The sequence below is a fragment of the Saccostrea echinata genome, unplaced genomic scaffold (genome assembly GCF_033153115.1).
Source record: "Saccostrea echinata isolate AGI-Se365-2 ecotype Australia unplaced genomic scaffold, CSIRO_AGI_Sech_v1 ptg000033l, whole genome shotgun sequence".
Taxonomy (NCBI): domain Eukaryota; kingdom Metazoa; phylum Mollusca; class Bivalvia; order Ostreida; family Ostreidae; genus Saccostrea; species Saccostrea echinata.
Window position 1 is genome coordinate 30,609,836 of NW_026889782.1, and position 21,636 is coordinate 30,631,471.

Below are 21,636 nucleotides of genomic sequence, written 5' to 3' on the forward strand. Positions count from 1 at the left end.
TGATTAGTCATATTATAATAGATGTATCCTCAGGTAGTGTGGATTCAAGTTTGTTCCAATCATGACCCCTGGGGGTAGGACAGGGGCACAACAGGGGGGGGTCAAAGTCTACATAGGAATATATAGGAAATATCTTTAAAAAATCTTCTCAAGAACAGCTAGCCATTATTAGTCATGTTAATATAGAAGTATCCTCAGGTAGTGAAGATTCAAGTTTGTTCAAATCATGACCCCCGGAGATAGGGCAGGGCCAAAACAGACCTGACAATGACAACCTGATAAAAATGACGTGACAACCCTTGAAATGGACTAGCCAAATCAAAGGGTATATATAAGGCCAAGCTTTCGGAAAGTCAGGCATTCAGAAACAAGCTGAAGAAGTTGAATTAGCAATAAAGAAGTTAAGATATTCCTTCCCTAATAGTAAAAGATTCAATGAAATTAAATACATAAGAGATATGTAGGGGGTTGAGAGACATAATTCCCATTTATTACTATTAACATGTATGGGTGGGATGTGTCCTAATTTATTATCTTGAATTTTGGTAGGAGTTGTCTCCCTCTGTTTTTAATTAATAAAAAAATTAATTTAATAAAAACCTCCGGTAAAAAAAAATCGTTTTCAATTGTCATTCTATTTCTAATGTTTTAGTGCATCTTTCCACCACAGGATTTATTGATATTATTATTTGAATTTTGATTTTTTAAAAAATCGCTTTTCCCCATAGACTTCAAAACAATCTTTGTTAATTAATTACTGCTTAGTTAATTACATTTTTTAAACTTTCTCTTGGTAAACATTTTTCTACTGTAAAATGCTTTAACTTAATATCAGAGTATAATGTACGTGATGCACATTTAAGGATAGAGAATTTGGTCCTATTAGGGATGGAAAACCTTAAAGGTAAGAGCAAAATAAGTATAAACTTTATAAACACCAGTTTCAAGGATCCTAAGGAATCGATAAGTTCTTGTTGAAGTAAATCTGAAGAAGATTGAGACATCCGATTCTTACTTATCAATGGAAACCTAGGGGAGAAACACGGTGCAAGTAGTACCTAACCCCAGTCCCCGTCTCTAGATAAGAGAAAATGTAAGTACCGTGTGATATATCCTCAGACATAGATGTCCTAATAATCACTCCAATCATTATATCTTTTAAATCTTTTTCTCTAGAACAACTAAGCCACTATTAGTCATATTTATACAGAAGCAACCTTAGGTATTGTAGAATCAATTTAATTGTTCAAACTATGACCCTCAGGGGTTTAGGGGAGGGGGGTGTAACAGAGGGTCAAATTTTTGCATAAGAATATATAGGAATCATCTTGAAAAAATCTTCTGCTCAAGAACAGCAAAGCCATGATTGGTCATATTATTATAGAAGCATCCTCAGGTAGTGTAGATTCAAATTTATTCAAATTTAGGTAGGTATGTGGGTAGGGTGGGACCACAATGAGAGATCAGAGTTTTACATTGGAAAACATAAGAAAAAATATCTTTAAAATTCTTCTGTTTAAGAACAGCAAAGCCATGATTTGTACTATTGATATGAAAGCATCCTGAGCAGGGGATGCTTACTCCTCCATGACACCTGATCCCTCCTCTAAATTTTGAGGTCCGTGTTTGCTCTGCTACAAAATTGTATAGTTTCATTGGACTTTCCAGATTGAATACTGTTCGTTATCTTCAGATTTCATTAGTGTGAATTACCCCCCCCCCCCCCCCCGTTCAATACTGAACTGATTTCTGCTTTTTCCTAGCAAATGTGCTCAGGTGAGCAATGTGGCCCATGGTCCTCTTGTTAATTCTAATGAAAGAATTGCAATGAAATACAATCTTTAAAACACGATTAATATCAATTCATTTAAAATACTATCATAACAAAAATCGCACAAGATTATGCAAAAAGCTCAACATGATTTTAGAAGTGCAATCAAAAATTAAAGAGTGAAGACGGAATAATAAAACAAATTTAGATCTGTACTCGGCACTTACGGCCTTTGAGCAACTATGGATCTCTTTAGTGCTAGCACCTACTGCAACGTTGGACCTCAGTTTATACGGTCTCATCCGAAGGACCAGTCTCCACGTCACACAGTGGGTTCGAACCCGCAACGTTAGGATCAACTTAATCGCGACTCTAAACGCCACTGCACCACGCGGGCACCCAAACACAGGGTGAAATAAATAATTAATAAGAACGAATCTTTATCAGCCCATAACATTTTCTTTTAAAGTGAAGTTTCCCAAGTATTTAAGGACCCAGCGCTTGGGGGGGGGGGGGGGGGGGGGTAATTAGTTGTCAACTTGGTCAGAAAGCAACCTCATTTATTAAGGTCTTCCGAAATCAGGGTCAAGGGAGATACAATTTGGCCACGCGACTTGTGTCCCAAAACTTAAAACTATGACGTGTCTGAAGGTCAAATACAAGTCCTCAAAGGATAAAGCAGGAAATAGACTCTAAATTTGTTTGTAATGCAGAGGTCAAACATTCCGACTTTTTTTCCAAGATAACTTCAACAGAGTGCCTTTACTTTCAAATTTGAATATCAGTCGACCGACCATATATATTTTACGATGACTGAGCCTTGACTTTGTCCATTTCATCCCATGGGAATGATTTTGTTTTCCATTTTTGATACAAAAAAATTATAAAACAGTATACATTGTATTGTTTTATTGTGTTTGTTCTGTTTCAATCATAAAAAGGTGGTTTTATTGCACATATAAGAAGACACAGTGAATTTGAGGAAATTTTGAATTTGTATTTTAAACAGAAAAAAATAATAAACACACAACTATAAGAAGTCCTACACAAATGCTGAACTTATGAAATTATTCACCAATCATGAGTTTTCCTAAAGAAATGAAAGAGGAAAAATCATACCGTGTTTATTTCAACCACCTACCATAATATCCTGTTTTAAAAAGTTTGCATTTCCTGTCAAAAATAAAACACCTTTCTTTGGGAGGGGGATATGTCAGTACCAAAATGAGGTTCAAATTAGAATGCAGGAAAATTAGTGTGTAGCAAAATTTTTTCCCCCATATTCTTGGACAATTTAATTTAATACAAAAAGTAACCCTTCTTTCTATATGGAAATGAACATCCTTAACAGGTAAATTATAATCCATCATACCTGTGTGATTATTTACCTGTTTGACTTTTATATCTATCTGACTTTTTTTATCTACAGGACTTTCTGTCTTAAATATTGACAATCTTATTAAGCAATAGCCACTGTGCATAACTTCAGGTAAAAGTGTTATCCCTGATTCTGACAAAAAATAAAGTTAACAAAATAAATAAGGAATTCAAATACATAAATACTAGAACTTATGCATTAAATGGGACTATACATTAGCAATCATTTAAATTCATCATTTACATTATTAATGATAAAGACGGAAATAATTTTCATATGATGACTTTGTAATTCTAAACTTAGTCTATTTTAATCCTAATATTTAATCCAACAAAATACTTCCTGAATTGTCAAAAGACGTAGAATTGATTATAACAAAACAAACTCTCGTCTTTTTTTTTTTAAATTTCTCTCATTTGGGTGTACTATTCTCCACAAACAAAATCTTACAGAAATGTTAACTTTCAAAGATAAAATTAAAAGCCACTCTAGTCCTTTGTTCAATATCATAGCTGCTAGGCTAGAAATCCAGTTCTGTTGAATGCTCTAACATAATTTTTATGGCTAGGCAAGCATACTGTTCAACATCAAACCTTAATGTAGAGCTATGTAGCCACTATGAACTTTAACACATCCCACGACTCTATGACAATGCAACATCTATATGCAATAAAATAATTTCACCATTTTATTTGAAGTGCATTAACATTTGCAAAATACATTCTGAGCACCATTTTATTAATATAAAAAAATTCAAACATTACACAGAGAGAGAAAAAAATTGAAGCACTGTGAAATTAAATAGGACAATACAATAATAAAAAAATCATATTAATGAATGTTTACCCACATTTCTTGAACTGGATAAAAGAAATCTTTCTAGATGGGACTTCAGTGCAAAAAAAAAGCATGTCAAAAACAAATTCCTGAACTAGGTAAAACACAATCTATGTGTCAAAAAACAAAACCAAAAATAACAAACAAACACATTCACACGTGTATAATTTAACACCAATCATACAATAGACTAGGAAGAGAAGTCTGGGAAAATCCCTGTCCAGTATTAAATGCCATTTTAAACAGTGATTTCTAATCCGGAAAAGGCTACTAATATTATAATCAAAATTCAAACGGGTTTCCATTTTGCCATCATGATTTATCTACATGCCATGTTTGGATTATCTCTCTTTAAGTTAAGGTAGATAGATACTCTCGTTTATACGTTTTAAATAGAAATGATATGCCATTTTCAAACAATTTCTTCTCCTGAACTTTATGGAGATAAAAATAAATTTGAATACCTCTTAAAGGGAAGTCAATGAGAAGTAACTCCTGTTGTGAAAAGCTCCTCAAGCACTACAAAGTTATTGATACAAGTTATTGTGTTGGATACTTTTCCCATTCTCTTCTATATATAAAAAAAGTTCTGTCAAGGTAGGTAATTCAAAAAATGACCCATTCCCTGTCATATTATCTGCTATATTTACACAAATCCAAACACAATACCTTTTTATAATTTGATGAATACTTCTGATATATATGAACTAATAGGTTTAGCTAAGTTTTGTAAAACTGTTCTTAAATTATTTCATGCCTGAACTTCGTACAATGTAAACATTTAACGATTTTTTTTATACAACCATCAGTACTGTCCAAATCAAAGTTCTCTTTGTGGTTCATTATGTTAACTGTTCACATGTTGATTTCTTCAATTGTTAAACTCTTATTGTACTAACATACCCCATGATGGGGCTTAATTGAAAATAAAAGTTTCAAGTATACTGTATATTACAAAAGTCACCCCCTCTAAACAAAAAAAAAGTTAACATCTTAAGATTATCATCCCCGGTTCTTGGTATGAGGCAATGATTATTACCTACTTTTAATATATTTTTCCCCAAAACCCAAAAAACTGCCTGTTTATTATATAAAATGCAAATAATTTGAAGATAAAACAAATTACTCTTCATTACCCATGTTATCACACATTCACACAAAATGAAAATAAATACAAACACACTGACTATCAAATCACATAGGCAAACACCTCTCTTTGATCCTCCCCAGTACTTTCACTTTCAGAGACTACTATATATAGCCTCCTACTGTATCTCTGTCTAACACCTTACTATATATTTTTTTTATTTTCTTACTCCAGCATCTGAAAAACTGCCCACAGTAGTTTTTCAGCTTTAGAAATTACAAATTGCTGCCATTTTATTCCTTCTTGACTTTAAGTCCTGACTTTACACCCTCCCTTTCTTCAGACTCTATCCTTTCTTTTAACCTAAGTTTACCTATGCCTTAGGGAGGTACGGTGAACATAGATCTGTTTATATACTCCACAACATTTGGTAGCCAGTCCCGCAGAAAGGTCATGACCCTCATACTGAGGTAGGGATGATAGATTTCTCTCTGTCTCCTGGCCCCTCCTTTTATTATAGCCAAGGCTGTGTCACTGGGGGTTTCCGCTGGTAACTTGGCTAGAAGGAAGTGTTGTCCATAGTCACGGAGGCCACGAATCGCATTCTCTGTACCTGTTATCAAATGAAGTATAAAACATTACCAGTGTAATTACAGTAAAACTTGTCTAATTCTGACATATAAATATTTAATTATGCTGATTTTTTAAAATGTAATAGTGAAACCACAAAATCTGTTCTTTGATTTTAGAAAAGAGAGGTCAAGGTCAAAGGGAAAGTCAAAGCAGACGATGTTAATGCAGTGAATAGCCATCATTAATATTTTTGAGCTTAAGAAGCTTGTTAAAAATGTCTTTAAACTTAGCTAAATGCAAAGTGTGATGGACAAACAGACAGAAAACTAGAAAGAAGGAAGACTGCTTGTTTGTTTGCACATTTCAACAAAATAAATATTTTTCATGTGCAATTTTTTTCTGATTCATTGCACAAAATGTCTGCTTATTTCTTTTATTGAATGAAAAAAATGCATTTTCTATCAAGAGGCCCATGGGCCACATCGCTCACCTGAGTAACTTTTGCCCTGCTGTTCTTCACCAGATTTTCCCCCTTGTAATACCTATTGTGGCCCCATCCTACTGCCGGGGGTCATGATTTGAACAATTTAGAATCTATACTATCCCAGGATGCTTCCATTTAAGTTTCAGCTTTTCTGGCCAAGTGGTTCTTGAGAAGAAGATTTTCTAATGACCCCATCCTATTTTTGTCTTTTCCTGATTATCTCCCCTTTTAAGGGGATTAAGCCCTTCTTTTTTATAATTTTAACCCCCCTTCAGCTAAGGTTGCTTTGTACTAAGTTTGATTAAAATTGGCCCAGTGGTTCTTAAGAAGAAGTTGAAAATGTGAAAAGTTTACAGACGGACAGATGGATAATGGGTGATCAGAAAAACTCACTTGAGCTTTCAGCTCAGTTGAGCTAAAAAAAAAACTGAAAAAATTGATTAATATCAGCTAGATCAAATGAAACTTGAAATATATCCAAGTAAAATATAAAGTTAAATCAAACTATTTCATCCTTTGAACAAATTTAATTTAAATTTAATAAGATCAATAAGAATAAAATAAAGTTGTTTTTTTTTAAGAAAAAAAGATTTCTGTTCAACTGAATGTAAAATATTATATAAAAAATCATTATTGTACAGGTTGACAATAATATAATTTTGCTTCAATTAAAGGCTTATAAATAGTTCTTCCATAATTGCAAATATGAACAACGAAAGATTATAAATGTTCCTTTTTCTGTCATTGAAATAGTTTACTTACAATATTGCAACAAAAATTTCCAACATCAGAGTTGCAGCTCATATTGCTTTTACAAGTTTAATAATTCTTATTTTTTTTTCAAAATGACTTACCAACAAGACCAATTACACACAGAGTAATGGAGACATCACATCCCTTGAGTTTAAATTCCTGACGGAGAGCACCAAAGAATCCGTCCAGAGCAAATTTAGTAGCGGAGTATACAGCGGTGAAGGGCTGTCCTATCTTCCCTAAAAATAAGACAAACAGTATTGTACCATTATTTATTACAGAAAAAAAGTCAAGAGTGCCTAAACACTGAATTCCTTTAGCTGACAAAACTAATATGTGCTCCAACTAGAATTCTCCTAATGGAAACTAATAATCATAATGCAAACTGGAAATTATCTTTAAAAACAACACGTTTATCTGATATTAAAAATTATATTGCAAATTCCTGTGACCCTTAAAATATTAATTCTAAAATTATTTGGTTAAAGTTTGTCTATGACCTCTGACACCTAGACATAAGTTTACAGAAGGAGGGTAGGAACTTTCACAATCATAGGATTAAAAATGTCTTAGTAGAAGCAAGGTTAACATTTCTGAACAATGTGACCTTGACCATATACAACTAGACAGATGTTTGGTCAAGGGTTATCTTTGTGCCAAGTATGATCCTCTCACGAACCTACAGAGCACTGTTTTTAGACTTTTAACCTTTGGAGCCTTTAGAATTTAACATTTCTGAGCTAATGACCTTGACTAAATACTTCTTAAAAACAGGTGAGAACCTTCTTCTACCTTTCAGCTTATCACAGTTATTTCTTTACATGCTAAATAAATTAATTCGCATAGCATTTGGAGTACTTTTTATAAATGGCCTTAGCTGCCACAAAGAGGATGCCGTTTGTGGCTGATATGATGTAGAGAAAAAAGGTGAGATCTTTACTTGACAGTGAAGACACCACAATGGGGCTGCCATTAGAGGCCACCAGATGAGGTGAAACATGAGAGGTGAGGCCCTTACCTGGCACCTGATGACGCAGAGCCTGAGAGGTAAGTTTCTTACCTGCCAGAAAAGACACCAGCCTTTTGAGGTCACCAGGTGAGGAAGAACATGAAGGGTGATGACCTTGCTAGTGAAGACACCACAATGTTGCTGCCATTAGAGGCCACCAAATGAGGTAGGACTCATACCTGCGAGTGAGGACACCACAGACAGATTGCCATTAGAGGCCACCAGATGAGGTAGGACCCTTACCTGCCAGTGAAGACACCACAATGAGGCTGCCATTAGAAGCCACGAGATGAGGTAGAGCATGAGAGGTGAGGTGGACGTAAGCCTTGAAGTTGACGTCCACAATTTTATCCGTCAGGGAGAGGTTTTGTGGGGACCCGTCCCACATACCCAGGGGGATGGGCAGTATGTGGTTCAGAATCAGAATGTCTATACCACCAAGTCTGTCATAAGCTTCCTAATTAAGAAATAAAAACAAAAATGGATCCTTCATTCACATTAATTGGCAGTTAAGCATTATTTTCTCTATACCAGTTAAAAAGAAACATTTCAATTTCCAACATGAGAACATCTTTTTTCAATACAGTAGAACATATTTTATTAGTGAGAACAATGTCAAAGACTCTGAGACCATTTCTTCAGAGCCGTAATGTTAGAGGGTGCAGGGTGTTACAATTCATTATCCCAAATGCCTGACTAAAGTCCTTAATAAAGTCACCAAATATTAAACATGAATTCAAATGGGTTTTTCTTAACTTTTCCATTTTTCTTTTCAATAAATAATACAATAAAATTATAGAACATTGCTGATTTTCTTATGTAGTGATTATAAATAACTATATTTTTGACTGTAAAATCTTTTTAATACACTACTATGGAGATGACAATACAAGAGGCCCATGGGCCACAGCGCTCACCTGAGTAACTTTGGCCTTGCTGTTTTTCACCCGATTTCTCTCTCCCCCCCCCCCCCCCCCCCCGTAGTACTTATTGTGGCCCCACCCTATCCCCAGAGGTCATAATTTGAACAATTGGAATCTACACTACCCCAGCATGCTTCCAAGTAAGTTTCAGCTTATCTGGTCCAGTGGTTCTTGAGAAGAAGATTTTTCCTATATATTTCAATGTAAAATTTGGATTCCCTATTGTGGTCCCGCCCTACCCCCGGGGGTCATGATTTGAACAATTTAGAATCTACACTACCCCAGCATGCTTCCACATAAGTTTCAGCTTTTCTGGCTCAGTGGTTCTTGAGAAGAAGATTTTAAAAGATTTTTCCTATATATTTCAATGTAAAATTTGGATTCCCTATTATGGCCCCGCCCTACCCCCTGGGGTCATGATTTGAACAATTTAGAATCTACACTACCCCAGCATGCTTCCACATAAGTTTCAGCTTTTCTGGCTCAGTGGTTCTTGAGAAGAAGATTTTTAAAGATTTTTCCTATATATTTCAATGTAAAATTTGGATTCCCTATTGTGGCCCCGCCCTACCCCCAGGGGTCATGATTTGAACAATTTAGAATCTACACTACCCCAGCATGCTTCCAGATAAGTTTCAGCTTTTCTGGCTCAGTGGTTCTTGAGAAGAAGATTTTAAAAGATTTTTCCTATGTATTTCAATGTAAAACTTGGATTCCCTATTATGGCCCCGCCCTACCCCCGGGGGTCATGATTTGAACAATTTAGAATCTACACTACCCCAGCATGCTTCCACATAAGTTTCAGCTTTTCAGGTCCAGTGGTTCTTGAGAAGAAGATTTTTAAAGATTTTTCCTATATATTTCAATGTAAAACTTGGATTCCCTATTGTGGCCCCGCCCTACCCCCAGGGGTCATGATTTGAACAATTTAGAATCTACACTACCCCAGCATGCTTCCAGATAAGTTTCAGCTTTTCTGGCTCAGTGGTTCTTGAGAAGAAGATTTTAAAAGATTTTTCCTATGTATTTCAATGTAAAACTTGGATTCCCTATTATGGCCCCGCCCTACCCCCGGGGGTCATGATTTGAACAATTTAGAATCTACACTACCCCAGCATGCTTCCACATAAGTTTCAGCTTTTCAGGTCCAGTGGTTCTTGAGAAGAAGATTTTTAAAGATTTTTCCTATATATTTCAATGTAAAACTTGGATTTTCTATTGTGGCCCCGCCCTACCCCCAGGGGTCATGATTTGAACAATTTAGAATCTACACTACCCCAGCATGCTTCCACATAAGTTTCAGCTTTTCAGGCCCAGTTGTTCTTGAGGAGAAGATTTTAAAAGATTTTTCCTATATATTTCAATGTAAAACTTGGATTCCCTATTATGGCCCCGCCCTACCCCCGGGGGTCATGATTTGAACAATTTAGAATCTACACTACCCCAGGATGCTTCCATATAATTTTCAGCTTTACTGGCCCTGTGGTTCTTGAGAAGAAGATTTTTTAATGACCCCACCCTATTTTTGTCTTCTCTTGATTATCTCCCCTTGTGAGGGGACTTGGCCCTTCATTTAAAAATTTAAATTCCCCTTCACCCAAGGATGCTTTGTACCAAGTTTGGTCAAAATTGGCCCAGTGGCTCTTGAGAAGAAGTCAAAAATGTGAAAAGTTTACAGACGGACGGACAGACAGACAGACGGACAGACAGACGGATGGACGACGGACAAAATGTGATCAGAAAGCTCACTTGAGCCTTCTGCTCAGGTGAGCTAAAAAATGATAGTGATAAATAGTGTTACAGGTATTTAAAGTTACTTAGTATTGGTGAATTATATAGGTACTTTAGATTTGAAACCTGTATAACATCTTTTGTTGCGGACATGTTGACCATGTCTGCTGCTTTGTAGAAATATTTGCCATCCTTGGGTCCGAGTTCTTTACAGCGAGCCACAACCTGAAACAGATGTCATTGAATAATAATTATGTAGAAAGTCGATCACCTTGTATAATGCCACAATCTAGAAACATGTACAGATACGGTAATAATTAATGAAGAAAGTTTGTCATGTTCTATGTACCCAGTTTTGAGGTTTTTAATCTCAGTGGAAATTCAATTGGCTGATTATTGTTCACATACCTCAGAATCAGACATTGTTAGTAGCAACCTAAAGGGTGTACACCTATTGAAACATTACAGAGTCAGACACTGTAGCAACCTAAAGGGTGTACACCTATTGAAACATTACAGAGTCAGACTCTGTAGCAACCTAAAGGGTGTACATCTATTGAAACATTACAGAGTCAGACTCTGTAGCAACCTTAAGGGTGTACACCTACTGAAACATTACAGAGTCAGACTCTGTAGCAACCTAAAGGGTGTACACCTACTGAAACATTACAGAGTCAGACACTGTAGCAACCTAAAGGGTGTACACCTATTGAAACATTACAGAGTCAGACCTCTGTAGCAACCTAAAGGATGTACACCTATTGAAACATTACAGAGTCAGACTCTGTAGCAACCTAAAGTGTGTACACCTACTGGAACATTACAGAGTCAGACTCTGTAGCAACCTGAAGTGTGTACACCTATTGAAACATTACAGAGTCAGACTCTGTAGCAACCTAAAGTGTGTACACCTACTGAAACATTACAGAGTCAGACACTGTAGCAACCTAAAGGGTGTACACCTACTGAAACATTACAGAGTCAGACTCTGTAGCAACCTAAAGGGTGTACACCTATTGAAACATTACAGAGTCAGACACTGTAGCAACCTAAAGGGTGTACACCTACTGAAACATTACAGGGTCAGACACTGTAGCAACCTAAAGAGTGTACACCTACTGAAACATTACAGAGTCAGACACTGTAGCAACCTAAAGGGTGTACACCTACTGAAACATTACAGAGTCAGACTCTGTACCTACCCCAAGCTTGTACTCCAGTTCAAACATTTCATAGTCAGACATTAGTTACCAATCACAAACATCACAAAATCAAATATTGTTGCAACATAGATGGCCTACTCCTGTTCAAACACCACAGATTCTCATGTTATTTAGGTGGTGCCATGTTGTTTAGGTGGTGTTATGTTGTTTAGGTGGTGTCATGTTTAAATGGTGTCATGTTGTTTAAGTGGTGTCACGTTGTTTAGGTGGTGTCATGTTGTTTAGGTGGTGTTATTCCTTGTGCTAGCTTTGGAACTGTAGCTCTCTAGTTTGTCTGTCTGAACATTCTCAGAGAGCTACAGTTCTACAGCTCTCCCTGTCCCACCATATATTCATTACGTCCAAATTTTCTCTGACTTTAAAATCATTCAAACAGTTGTAGGCACAAAATAAAACTTACTTACATATGTAAATACAAATTAATTAATATCGGATGAATTATACTATTTGATAAAAATCTTTTTCATGTAAAAATTGTAAGAATTGAAGGAAGTTGGGAATGAAAGCAATTTTGGTTTGATTTGAAAGTTTAGACATTATATATTTAATTTAGATTTAATGACAGTGTTTGGCAGAAACAACTGTCCGAGACTATAATGAATTTGGAACGATTCAACTTCAAAATCTGTGTGCATGGTGTCCAAGTATCTTCTAAATCAATGGGAAACACAGTACATCTAACAGCACTCTAATTACATTTTTCAGATTTTCTTGCCACTTAACAAATTTGGCATAAAACTTGCAGACAAGGCAAACCCAGAGATCCTTTTCCACTTAAGGTAGCTAACCACAGGAAATTAACAGTTATTAGACAACAATGCTAAGAGGGTCAAATATTAAGTAAAGTACATTCTTCAGATTATGTTGAAGGTGTAGACAGTTTTTTCATGACTTGACAATTCACACAGTTCCGGAAGACCAAAGCATGTTCTACTCTAAATGAATTACAAGACTTGTGGGCATATATGCTTTATCATGATAAAATCATATTTTTCAATATTTAATATAATTTACTTTCATGAAGCATTACCCAGAATTCTTTTCTCAAAGAAAATGGGATTGGGCAGCAGACACAGCTTATTGAAGGTTCAATTGATCCCTTTCGTCACTCAAATATTTTTTTTCTTTAAACACTAATGAAAAACATAAGTAATCAGAGATTACAGAGCTCACCTCAATGTAGTCACACACTAGACTAATATTCTAGTAGTGTGCATCCTAGATACAACATTTATGCAATTTTGGTCTGATAGGGCTTGCAGTTACTTGGGAATGGACTTACCTAAAAATTTTAAACTAGTCACTCATCTGGAAAATGTAAGTCTGATCCAGCATCCCAAGCACGTCCAGTAGAGTGTATTCTTAGATGTATTATCCATTCAAGTTTGTCTATATAGGGCTTAGAGTTGCTTGGAAGTGAGACCTACTCCTAAAACTTTAACCTGGTCACTTGTCTGGAAAATGTAGGTCAGATCCAGCATCTGAAGCATGCCTGGTAGTGTGCATCCTTAGATGTATCATCCATGCAAGTTTGGTCAATGTAGGGCTTTATAGCTACTTGGAAATGAGACCCGCTCCAAAAAAACTTTAACCTGCTCCTAAAACATTACCTGGTCATTCTTTAGCTGAAATTGCAGCATCTGAAACCTTGACTGGTACAATGAAACTTACTAGGAGATTCTTTTATGCATCTCCGAATAATTTAATTTTAGTTGTTACACGTCATTTGATTGGATAAAAGATTTAATTCATATTGTATAACATAAGTTGCCTACGTTACAATGAGTTACCTCAAACACGTATTACTCCGCTTGATGTCACTTTTAAATTATGCTAAATTTGAAGCCATTTTTGGAGGAAAATTGTCTTATTGTCTACACTGAAATTAAATTATAAGGAACGAAGCTTATTTAAACCTATGTTATACAATATAACATAACTTGGGGCAGTTTACGCTTTTTTTATAAACGCGAAATAAAGCGTTAACTGTCCCAAGTTATTTTATATCATATAACATAGGTTAAAATAAGCTTCATTCCTTAATTAAAATAGGGCATAGAAGTAACTAAAAAGAAATCTGCTACAAAAGCTTAACCCTAGGACACCAACACCAACGCTGAGGGTATTACATAAGTACTTGTACTCATATTACCCGTACTTTGTTGAGTTGAGCTAAAAATTCTAATTTATTATTGAAAAGCATGAAATTTCAGCAAACACTTGCGAGTTAAATTTGACAGAAATGACATTCTAACTTGGGGATTTCATTAAAGAAATATTAGACATATATCCTAGTCAGAGTTATCTCTCTTATCAGAGTACCCATGAACCTTAAACACTCTCTCTAACAAAAGTTTTCAAAAACTCTACTGAGTATTCTATTGTATCATGTTTATGACTGATCGAGACGTCACAAATGTACCTGTTTAAGTATGTTCTCCCTTCGTGCTGTTACCAGTACCTGGGCCCCCATACGCGCATAGTGATACGCAATCTGTTCCCCAATTCCTGTGGAGGAGCCTGTCACAACAACTCTCTTTCCCTTTAGTACATCTAGATGAAACACAATTGTTCTGTACGTTTGATAAATAAATAAATATTTGTCAATTTAAATTCAAATTGTCTACTATTCACACATTACTGATGGGGTGGTGATCAATTTAAGTAAAAACTTGGATCATTCTGTCAATTCTGATTCTTAGAATCAATTACAAATTTTTACAATCAAAAGTAAAACTTAATGCAAAAAATTCTTAAAATGCCTTGAAAGTCCCCTTTGTACCCTAGTTTGGCAAACGAACCCCAAAATCTTGAACCTATATTTTGTGATTTCCAGAAGTTGGTAGAGGACTATTGTTCTTTTCCATATTGCAATAAGACTGTCTCCTAGATGTTCTAGGCAATAGCAGATTTTTTAATAGATAAAATCTATTTCCAGTATGTGATAAATGATAAACTGTGATCCCAAGCATTATGGGTCTGAACCGTCTGGACCAGAATTTTACAATTTGGTATAGGTCTCACAGTTTATTGTCATCATGCTTAGAATGTCCTGTTCAGGAGTAAAAAAAAAATTGAATGCATAAATTTTCAATATTTTACACAAATTAATAGCCTCAGCTTTAGGGCCTGCACCATGACATCAACATGCATGGATGTCAAGGAGCAATTAAAAGGGGGGCAGAAAACATCAAGAGGGATAAAAGTAAAAACAAACAATGGCATAGATAAAAATTTTTGAAGATGACACGGTTTTTGAGGTTATTGGCCCCTGAAGCTTTGGGGATGGTGGGAGCCATGACATTCATTTTTTTACCTCCTTCATTCTGAAACAGCCATTTCATTTCAGAAATTGAAAATGCTTCAAACCTAGCACACAGCGATGTACAGGAACATGTAGTTACAATTAAGTCACCGTTGTGACTAAGGTGAAATGATGAGAGAAATCAAATCTTACCTGGATTAAAGTCATCAATCAACCAGTACCCTACCAGGACCCCAATAAACAGGGCAAAGATCTTTTTCCACATAGTACCACCGCGTCACTCTGGAATATAAAAGCTTTAATGTTAGTACTCCAGTCACAATTTTACAGAGTACCACCAAGTCACTCTGGAATACAAAAGCTTTAATGTTAGTACACCAGTCACAATTTTACATAGTACCACCATGTCACTCTGGAATATAAAAGCTTTAAGGTTAGTACACCAGTCACAATTTTACATAGTACCACCATGTCACTCTGGAATATAAAAGCTTTAAGGTTAGTACACCAGTCACAATTTTACTGCACTGCAAGGTTACTTCATAACCAAACTAAACTTTTAACCACCATTTTTTTTCTCCTTAATTGCAGAGCATTTTACTGTCTTAATTAAGTCATACTAGCAGATCAGATCATAATTTAATCCCAAACCTGTACCCATCAATGGAAAAATAATTATTGCTTGTAAATTAAAGACCAAAATGTACTTAAAATCTAAAATAATGCCCATCCAATCCAAAATATGGTAAATTTTAAAGGTTGCAAAGTTTGTACTTGACCTTTAGACATGTAAGAATAACTGTGCCCTTGACCTGATGTGAATTTGCACTTCAATTAAACATCATACAACTAAATCAAAGAAGGTCACCTGAACAAAATACAGTCTAAATATTGTGTAGAAAACAGCATCATTATATCAAAGCTGTAAAAATAAAAACCAATGAAATAAACGCGTGGAAAAAAAAATTCTAGTCCCAAGTCTTCAATAGTATGGTCAATAAAAAATACAACCAAACCTGTTATTTAATGCTTCAGTCCACCAAAGTCCCTTTGATATAAAGTTTATCAGTCAGAAATTCAATATTCAGGAGACGTCTTAATTCAGTATGTGTGTTCGCATTGTTTATTGGAGAGGGGTAGACATAAATAGATATGAAGCATGGTAAATGTACAGTGTAGATATACATAAGTAAATTTAGACACCTAGACGAAAACTGTGTCATCATCTGATCCTGGATGTTTACCCTGAAGTCCATGAGAGAGGTTCAATTTACTGATAAAAACTAAATCCACCATTTAAACACGACATCGTCAAGGACAGACTGATATTGACTGTTCTTTTACAAGTAGTTCTTCAGGGCCTTAGTAACTTACACACAGATTGTCTATTCCTCAGATTTTAGACAAGAGTTCTTCTGAACTTACAAGTTGAGGGATCTAGGTCCTGGATATTGCTGATTTATTTAAAACAAAGTCCATATCTAGTCATGGATGAGAACCATATCCTACTGTCCATGATCATGATTTTTCCTTAAATTTTTTTAACCTTGGTTAAAGTAATAAGAGAGATTTTATTTTTTCTATCTACAGCAAAAATTATATCTATGATAACGTTAACAATCTGCAATTGTATCCACTTGAAGGTTTAGTTAGCCTAGCAGAATTATGTGCTATAAACCTTTTACATATTGAACAGGAAGTAAAGTCTGTTTTAAGTCTTAATATTTAATCACAGGTAAAAATAAATTACAGGTAAAAAATGAAATAATCCTTTACATAAGTAATCTGAGACTTAGACATTCTTAGGTAAAGAACAAATTTAATTCAAAACATACCACTTGTTCAGTCAAGGTCATAACCTTGATTAAGGTTACAACCTTGACCTGTAAAAGTTTTTAAGATTTGAAATACTCACTTATGAATTTTAATCTCCTCTTTAGCTTTCTCAAAAATTCCATAAATCATTCCATAAATCAGCATAAGAAATATCTAAATTCACAAAATTCCTTTACCTGGGCAAAATTTATATCAAGGACACTTTTTACTGTGTATCAAGGTCACTTCTTTCTATCCTAAAGAAAAACTGCTCACATTCAGACTTGGAGGTTTCCAGAACTTTTTTGGAGAACAATTCTCAAAACTTTCAATTATTAATATAGACATGTAATTCAAAAATTCTTCCTCCACAGAGGAACAAATCCTTGGGGCCCATTAAATTTTTACAGTGTCAATCAAAGGCAATCTGCTACTAAAACGATCATAAAACTAACATAAAAAAATTCCACTCCAAATCTGACAATTTCTGGAATTATTGAAACACTTAATTCCCTGTTTAATGAGGCATTAACAAGAATTCTTAAGGAGTCTAAACACATTCCTGTCCTACAGTTGTTAGATCCACCTATTCACAGCCAGTTCTGCAGTCATACAAATTTACCGCAGTGTTTCCACATGCGACTTCATTGAAAATATTACAAAATTTATTGTCCTTTTTTCTAATGTAGATATCTATTGTTTAAATACTTCCTCTTTGATGAAATGAGTATTTTATCATGTCATTTTTAAATGTGGCAATTAAGCTTTGACTGGAGACCCCTCTTAAAGCAAGAATAAAGGAGAAGTGGTGGGTAAGGAATCCAGTTATTTTTGTTTATGAATCTTAATTTCCTACACAGGATTTTTTTAAAGCATAATATGTATCTTTATAATGATCTTTCAAATTGAACTGTTATTGGAAAAAAAATGTCCCAGTTGATGATTTATTAAATAAACAATGAACAGGTAAATACACCTCTCGTTTGTCAACATAACACGGATTTTTGACAATATTTGAAGGACTTTCACACAGGTAGGTATATGACTTACCGGAGTTACCTGTATCAATATTTGTCAGACTTCATCAATGTTCATGTGTCCGGATCTTTAAATTTCATACTTGTGTTTATAACCAGTTTAAGTGTTAACAACAATTTATATTACATATCAGAAATTGGTCTTCATTTTTCCTAGTAAGTAAAAACAAAAATCCCACTGCTTCAGAGAGTCTCTGAGACTATTTATATTAATGTTTTACTGTAACACACAGTCAAACCTTGATATTCGGAACTCAATGGGACAGAGAAAAAAAATTGAGATATCCATGAATTCATTATATCAGGGGTAAAACACTTAAAGAATTAGTGGTTGGGAATTTCAAATCACTTAAACATTATCCATGGTGTTCGAGATCAGTGTCGAGATTCGGTATCAGTGTTTGAGAAACCAAAGTACTGTATAACAGCATATATGTCACAGTTGTAACTTAATTATTATTATTATTAAATAATTATACACTTTGTGCATTATTAAGTACTGTATTCTGGTTGGCGTGCTTAACCAGTGGAATACGACTGGTTTTTCACTTAGAGGACAAGTAGCATAAAAGATGCTCAAATATGATAACTTCAAAAACAAGTACTTTTACAGTGAATTATTTTTTCTAAAAGGTTTCTGAATCTCATTAAATATGTGTAATTCAGACTGAAGGAACACATTGGTTGGTCACTTCTACTTTAAACTTAAACAAAATATCAATCTCATCTTCTAATTAATCAATTCTTTTTCTCATAAAACACTTCTTCAATGTAAGAAAATAGAAATCAGTCGAGTACAACTCCACCATATTAAAGATTAGAATGAACTTTCTGGTCAAGCAATAAGTCATTACTTAAAATTCCAAAATGCCAGAGTCAGCACCATGGCCACCTGATCAAAGTATATAAGAAGCTGGCTTTGAAGTTATAAAACATTTTCTTCTAATGAAACAATTATTTACTTTTCAAAAATTATTGGAGAGATTGACAGCAAAAATTTTATAGGAGAGAATGATAGACTGAGATCTTCAGAGAGTGAGACATGTACAGAGAAATGAAGAGGAAGAAACGGAAAAACATAAAAAAGGAAGAGGGAGACAGATTGATACAGAGTGGGAGTTGAAATAGACAAAGAGGACGAGATACAGAAATATATATAGATATATAGAGAGAGAGAGAGAGAGAGAGAGAGAGAGAGAAAATGGCATACATAAGAAAATACAAGGAAGGAAAGAGAGATTGATAGAGTGACACACAGAAAGATTGAGCGTGTGTGTGTGTGTGTGAGAGAAAAACAGAGGCATTGACAGAGAGAGGGGGGGGAGTGACTGGACAGATAAAGAGAATGACAGAAATATGACAGAGAGAGAGAGAGAGGGGCAAAAAGGAAAAAGTGACAGCTAGGACAGAGAGAATGACATAAAAATAAGAGAGAGAGAGATTTTAATAACTTCATATAAGTAAACAGCATACCAGTCAAACAGAAAATCTCCATACACTGCTATATCTCACATTACAATGTCCCCCCGTGTGTCAACATAAAAATGGACCCATAATGTAACAACAAAATTATGTCTAATATTAAAAAAAATTAGACTTTATATCTTACATCCAGAGAGATTTAATTATTACCTATATATATATACTTTATATATTATAATACCCATTACTCAGGAACTCAATACAGATTTCAAAATTAACAATTCCATCTTTATAGAGAAGTAAAAATTTAAATTCCCCTTTCATTCATTTCAGTTCATTAGATCTCTGCTGGGGCATTTATTGAGTATATCAATAAACCTGTGGTGTATATCGCTATGTATGTAAAGTACTTTAAATCTCAGAGGAACTGAATGGAGCACAGCACATATTGTCAATACAAGTAATACGTCACCGTAACTTTCACTGTTCATACAACACCAAAACCTTGTATGTTAATGCAATGTTTAAATTACATATATGTGGTCTAAGTTTTAATTGCCATTTCTTCACCATGCTTGAACATTAAAATAATTCATAAGGTGTGTGTGTGTGGGGGGGGGGGGGGGGGTTGAAAGTGAGGGGGGGAGGGAGGGAATTGCTTAATATTTATAGTTTCATAAGGATAAACATTTAACTTGTAGGGGTATTTCTTGTTAAAAATACTCATTTAAACCTGATCATTTTTTTGAAAAGTTAACTTTCCACAATAACTAAATAGAATATTACAGCAAGCAATTTTCTAATTATCTTCTTTCTTAAAACTATATATTCTTAAATTTAAAACAGACAGAAGAAATCTAAATGCTGTAAATTATGTTTGATAATTATTCTTCTAAACAGGGGATAAAAGACGAATTGAGAATACATTACGCCTAAGAATAGAAGCACATACGATTTAAATAGTCTACACCTGGGAGGAATTTCCTGAACACTATCCTCTCCGATAGCCTGACCGCCCCTTTAATACAGAGATGGAGAGAGCTGGTTTTATTTTTTGCGATCAATGGCCTGTCCCGCTGGTAACAGGCTTATCTCCTTAATGGGCTGACTACAGGGGTAATTTACTGTGGTATACACCTTTATCAACAGAAGATTCTTACACAAGCATCTTAAGGAACCTTCTCTAGGTGCTCCTGAATTTTTTTTATCTCCTAACACAAAAGATTCTGAGTCAATGTTAATTAATCTGCTTCATCATTTAATGGGCTAATGTTACAAGCATTTACAGTGGAATTCCTTATTTTAAGCATGTCTGTATGAAACAGCCTTTTTTTTACCTATTCAACCTCCACTGGTATTTTATGCACATGCATAGCACTTTTTTCACTGATCAAGGGTTTTTTTTTTCCAATTTTTTTTTATGACAATCAAAAAATCAGAATTATATTGACATATTTGTATTTCAAACTTTCTATCAAACAATGAATTTCTCTTCACTTAGCTATTAATAAGGTGTGTTAAAATAGAAATTATCACACCAAAAAAATGGAAAACTGCCCTTTGCACCAAAGCAGCAGTCAGAAATTAAGCAATTTAAAATGGAAAGAACTGTAAAAGTTGCAATCAGAGATACATAAAATATCAAATATACCAATCATTCATGTGCATCTAGATAAATTCAATGTGGTCCTTCAATTTTTTTTTTTCATTTTTTCAAAAATAACAAAGTTAAAATGTCCTTTTCATTCCCTTGAAATCTCAATGACTGCACGATTTGACTTAGTGATTTCTCTAGGATATCTAACAGCACGCACTGCTCACTAAACTTGAGGCTCCTTTATCAGTGCAGGAAACATAAAGTGATTAGACTCCACCTTAAAGCAGCTTATAGCTGAAATAATGTTATGCTGACACAGGGTGGTGACCATATGCCATACATTGCCTACTGTGCAGAAAATTCTGCAAGACATTACAATGTTACACAATCAAGTTGAATGTACTCTATCTATAATTATTATATAGGCTAAAAATATAAATAAAATAGAAGTTTTATATATTTTTATGCCCCAGTAATCGAAAATTCGGGGGTATATAGTTTTTTACCTCTCCATCCGTCCGTCCGTCTAGCTGTCTGTTTGTCAGCAAAAACTTAAACATTGTCCATGAATTTTGATTGGTTGGAGCTATGGCTTTCATATTTAACATGTGTATTCCTTGTATTCTTTGGGTACCACCATATTTGTCCTTTTGACCTTGACCTTGGAGTTTGACCAAGTTTTGCAAAATTTTACCCAACTTTAACCTTGGCCATAACTTTTGAACAATTGG

General features: G+C 34.7%; 1 protein-coding gene across 1 annotated transcript in view; it reads right to left on the reverse strand.

The window, feature by feature from the left end:
- Positions 1 to 5,435: 5,435 nt before the first annotated feature.
- LOC133199118 (hydroxysteroid 11-beta-dehydrogenase 1-like protein) overlaps positions 5,436 to 21,636 on the reverse strand; it is a 28,144-nt gene continuing 11,943 nt past the window's right edge. Inside the window, exons 4-9 of the mRNA XM_061334992.1 lie at positions 15,227 to 15,316; positions 14,192 to 14,322; positions 10,673 to 10,771; positions 8,136 to 8,349; positions 6,985 to 7,122; positions 5,436 to 5,686 (exon numbers count right to left, since the gene is read on the reverse strand). Of these exons, the coding sequence (XP_061190976.1) occupies positions 5,454 to 5,686; positions 6,985 to 7,122; positions 8,136 to 8,349; positions 10,673 to 10,771; positions 14,192 to 14,322; positions 15,227 to 15,299 (888 nt within the window). The 5' untranslated portion in view covers positions 15,300 to 15,316 and the 3' untranslated portion in view covers positions 5,436 to 5,453. The remainder of the gene's footprint in view (positions 5,687 to 6,984; positions 7,123 to 8,135; positions 8,350 to 10,672; positions 10,772 to 14,191; positions 14,323 to 15,226; positions 15,317 to 21,636) is intronic.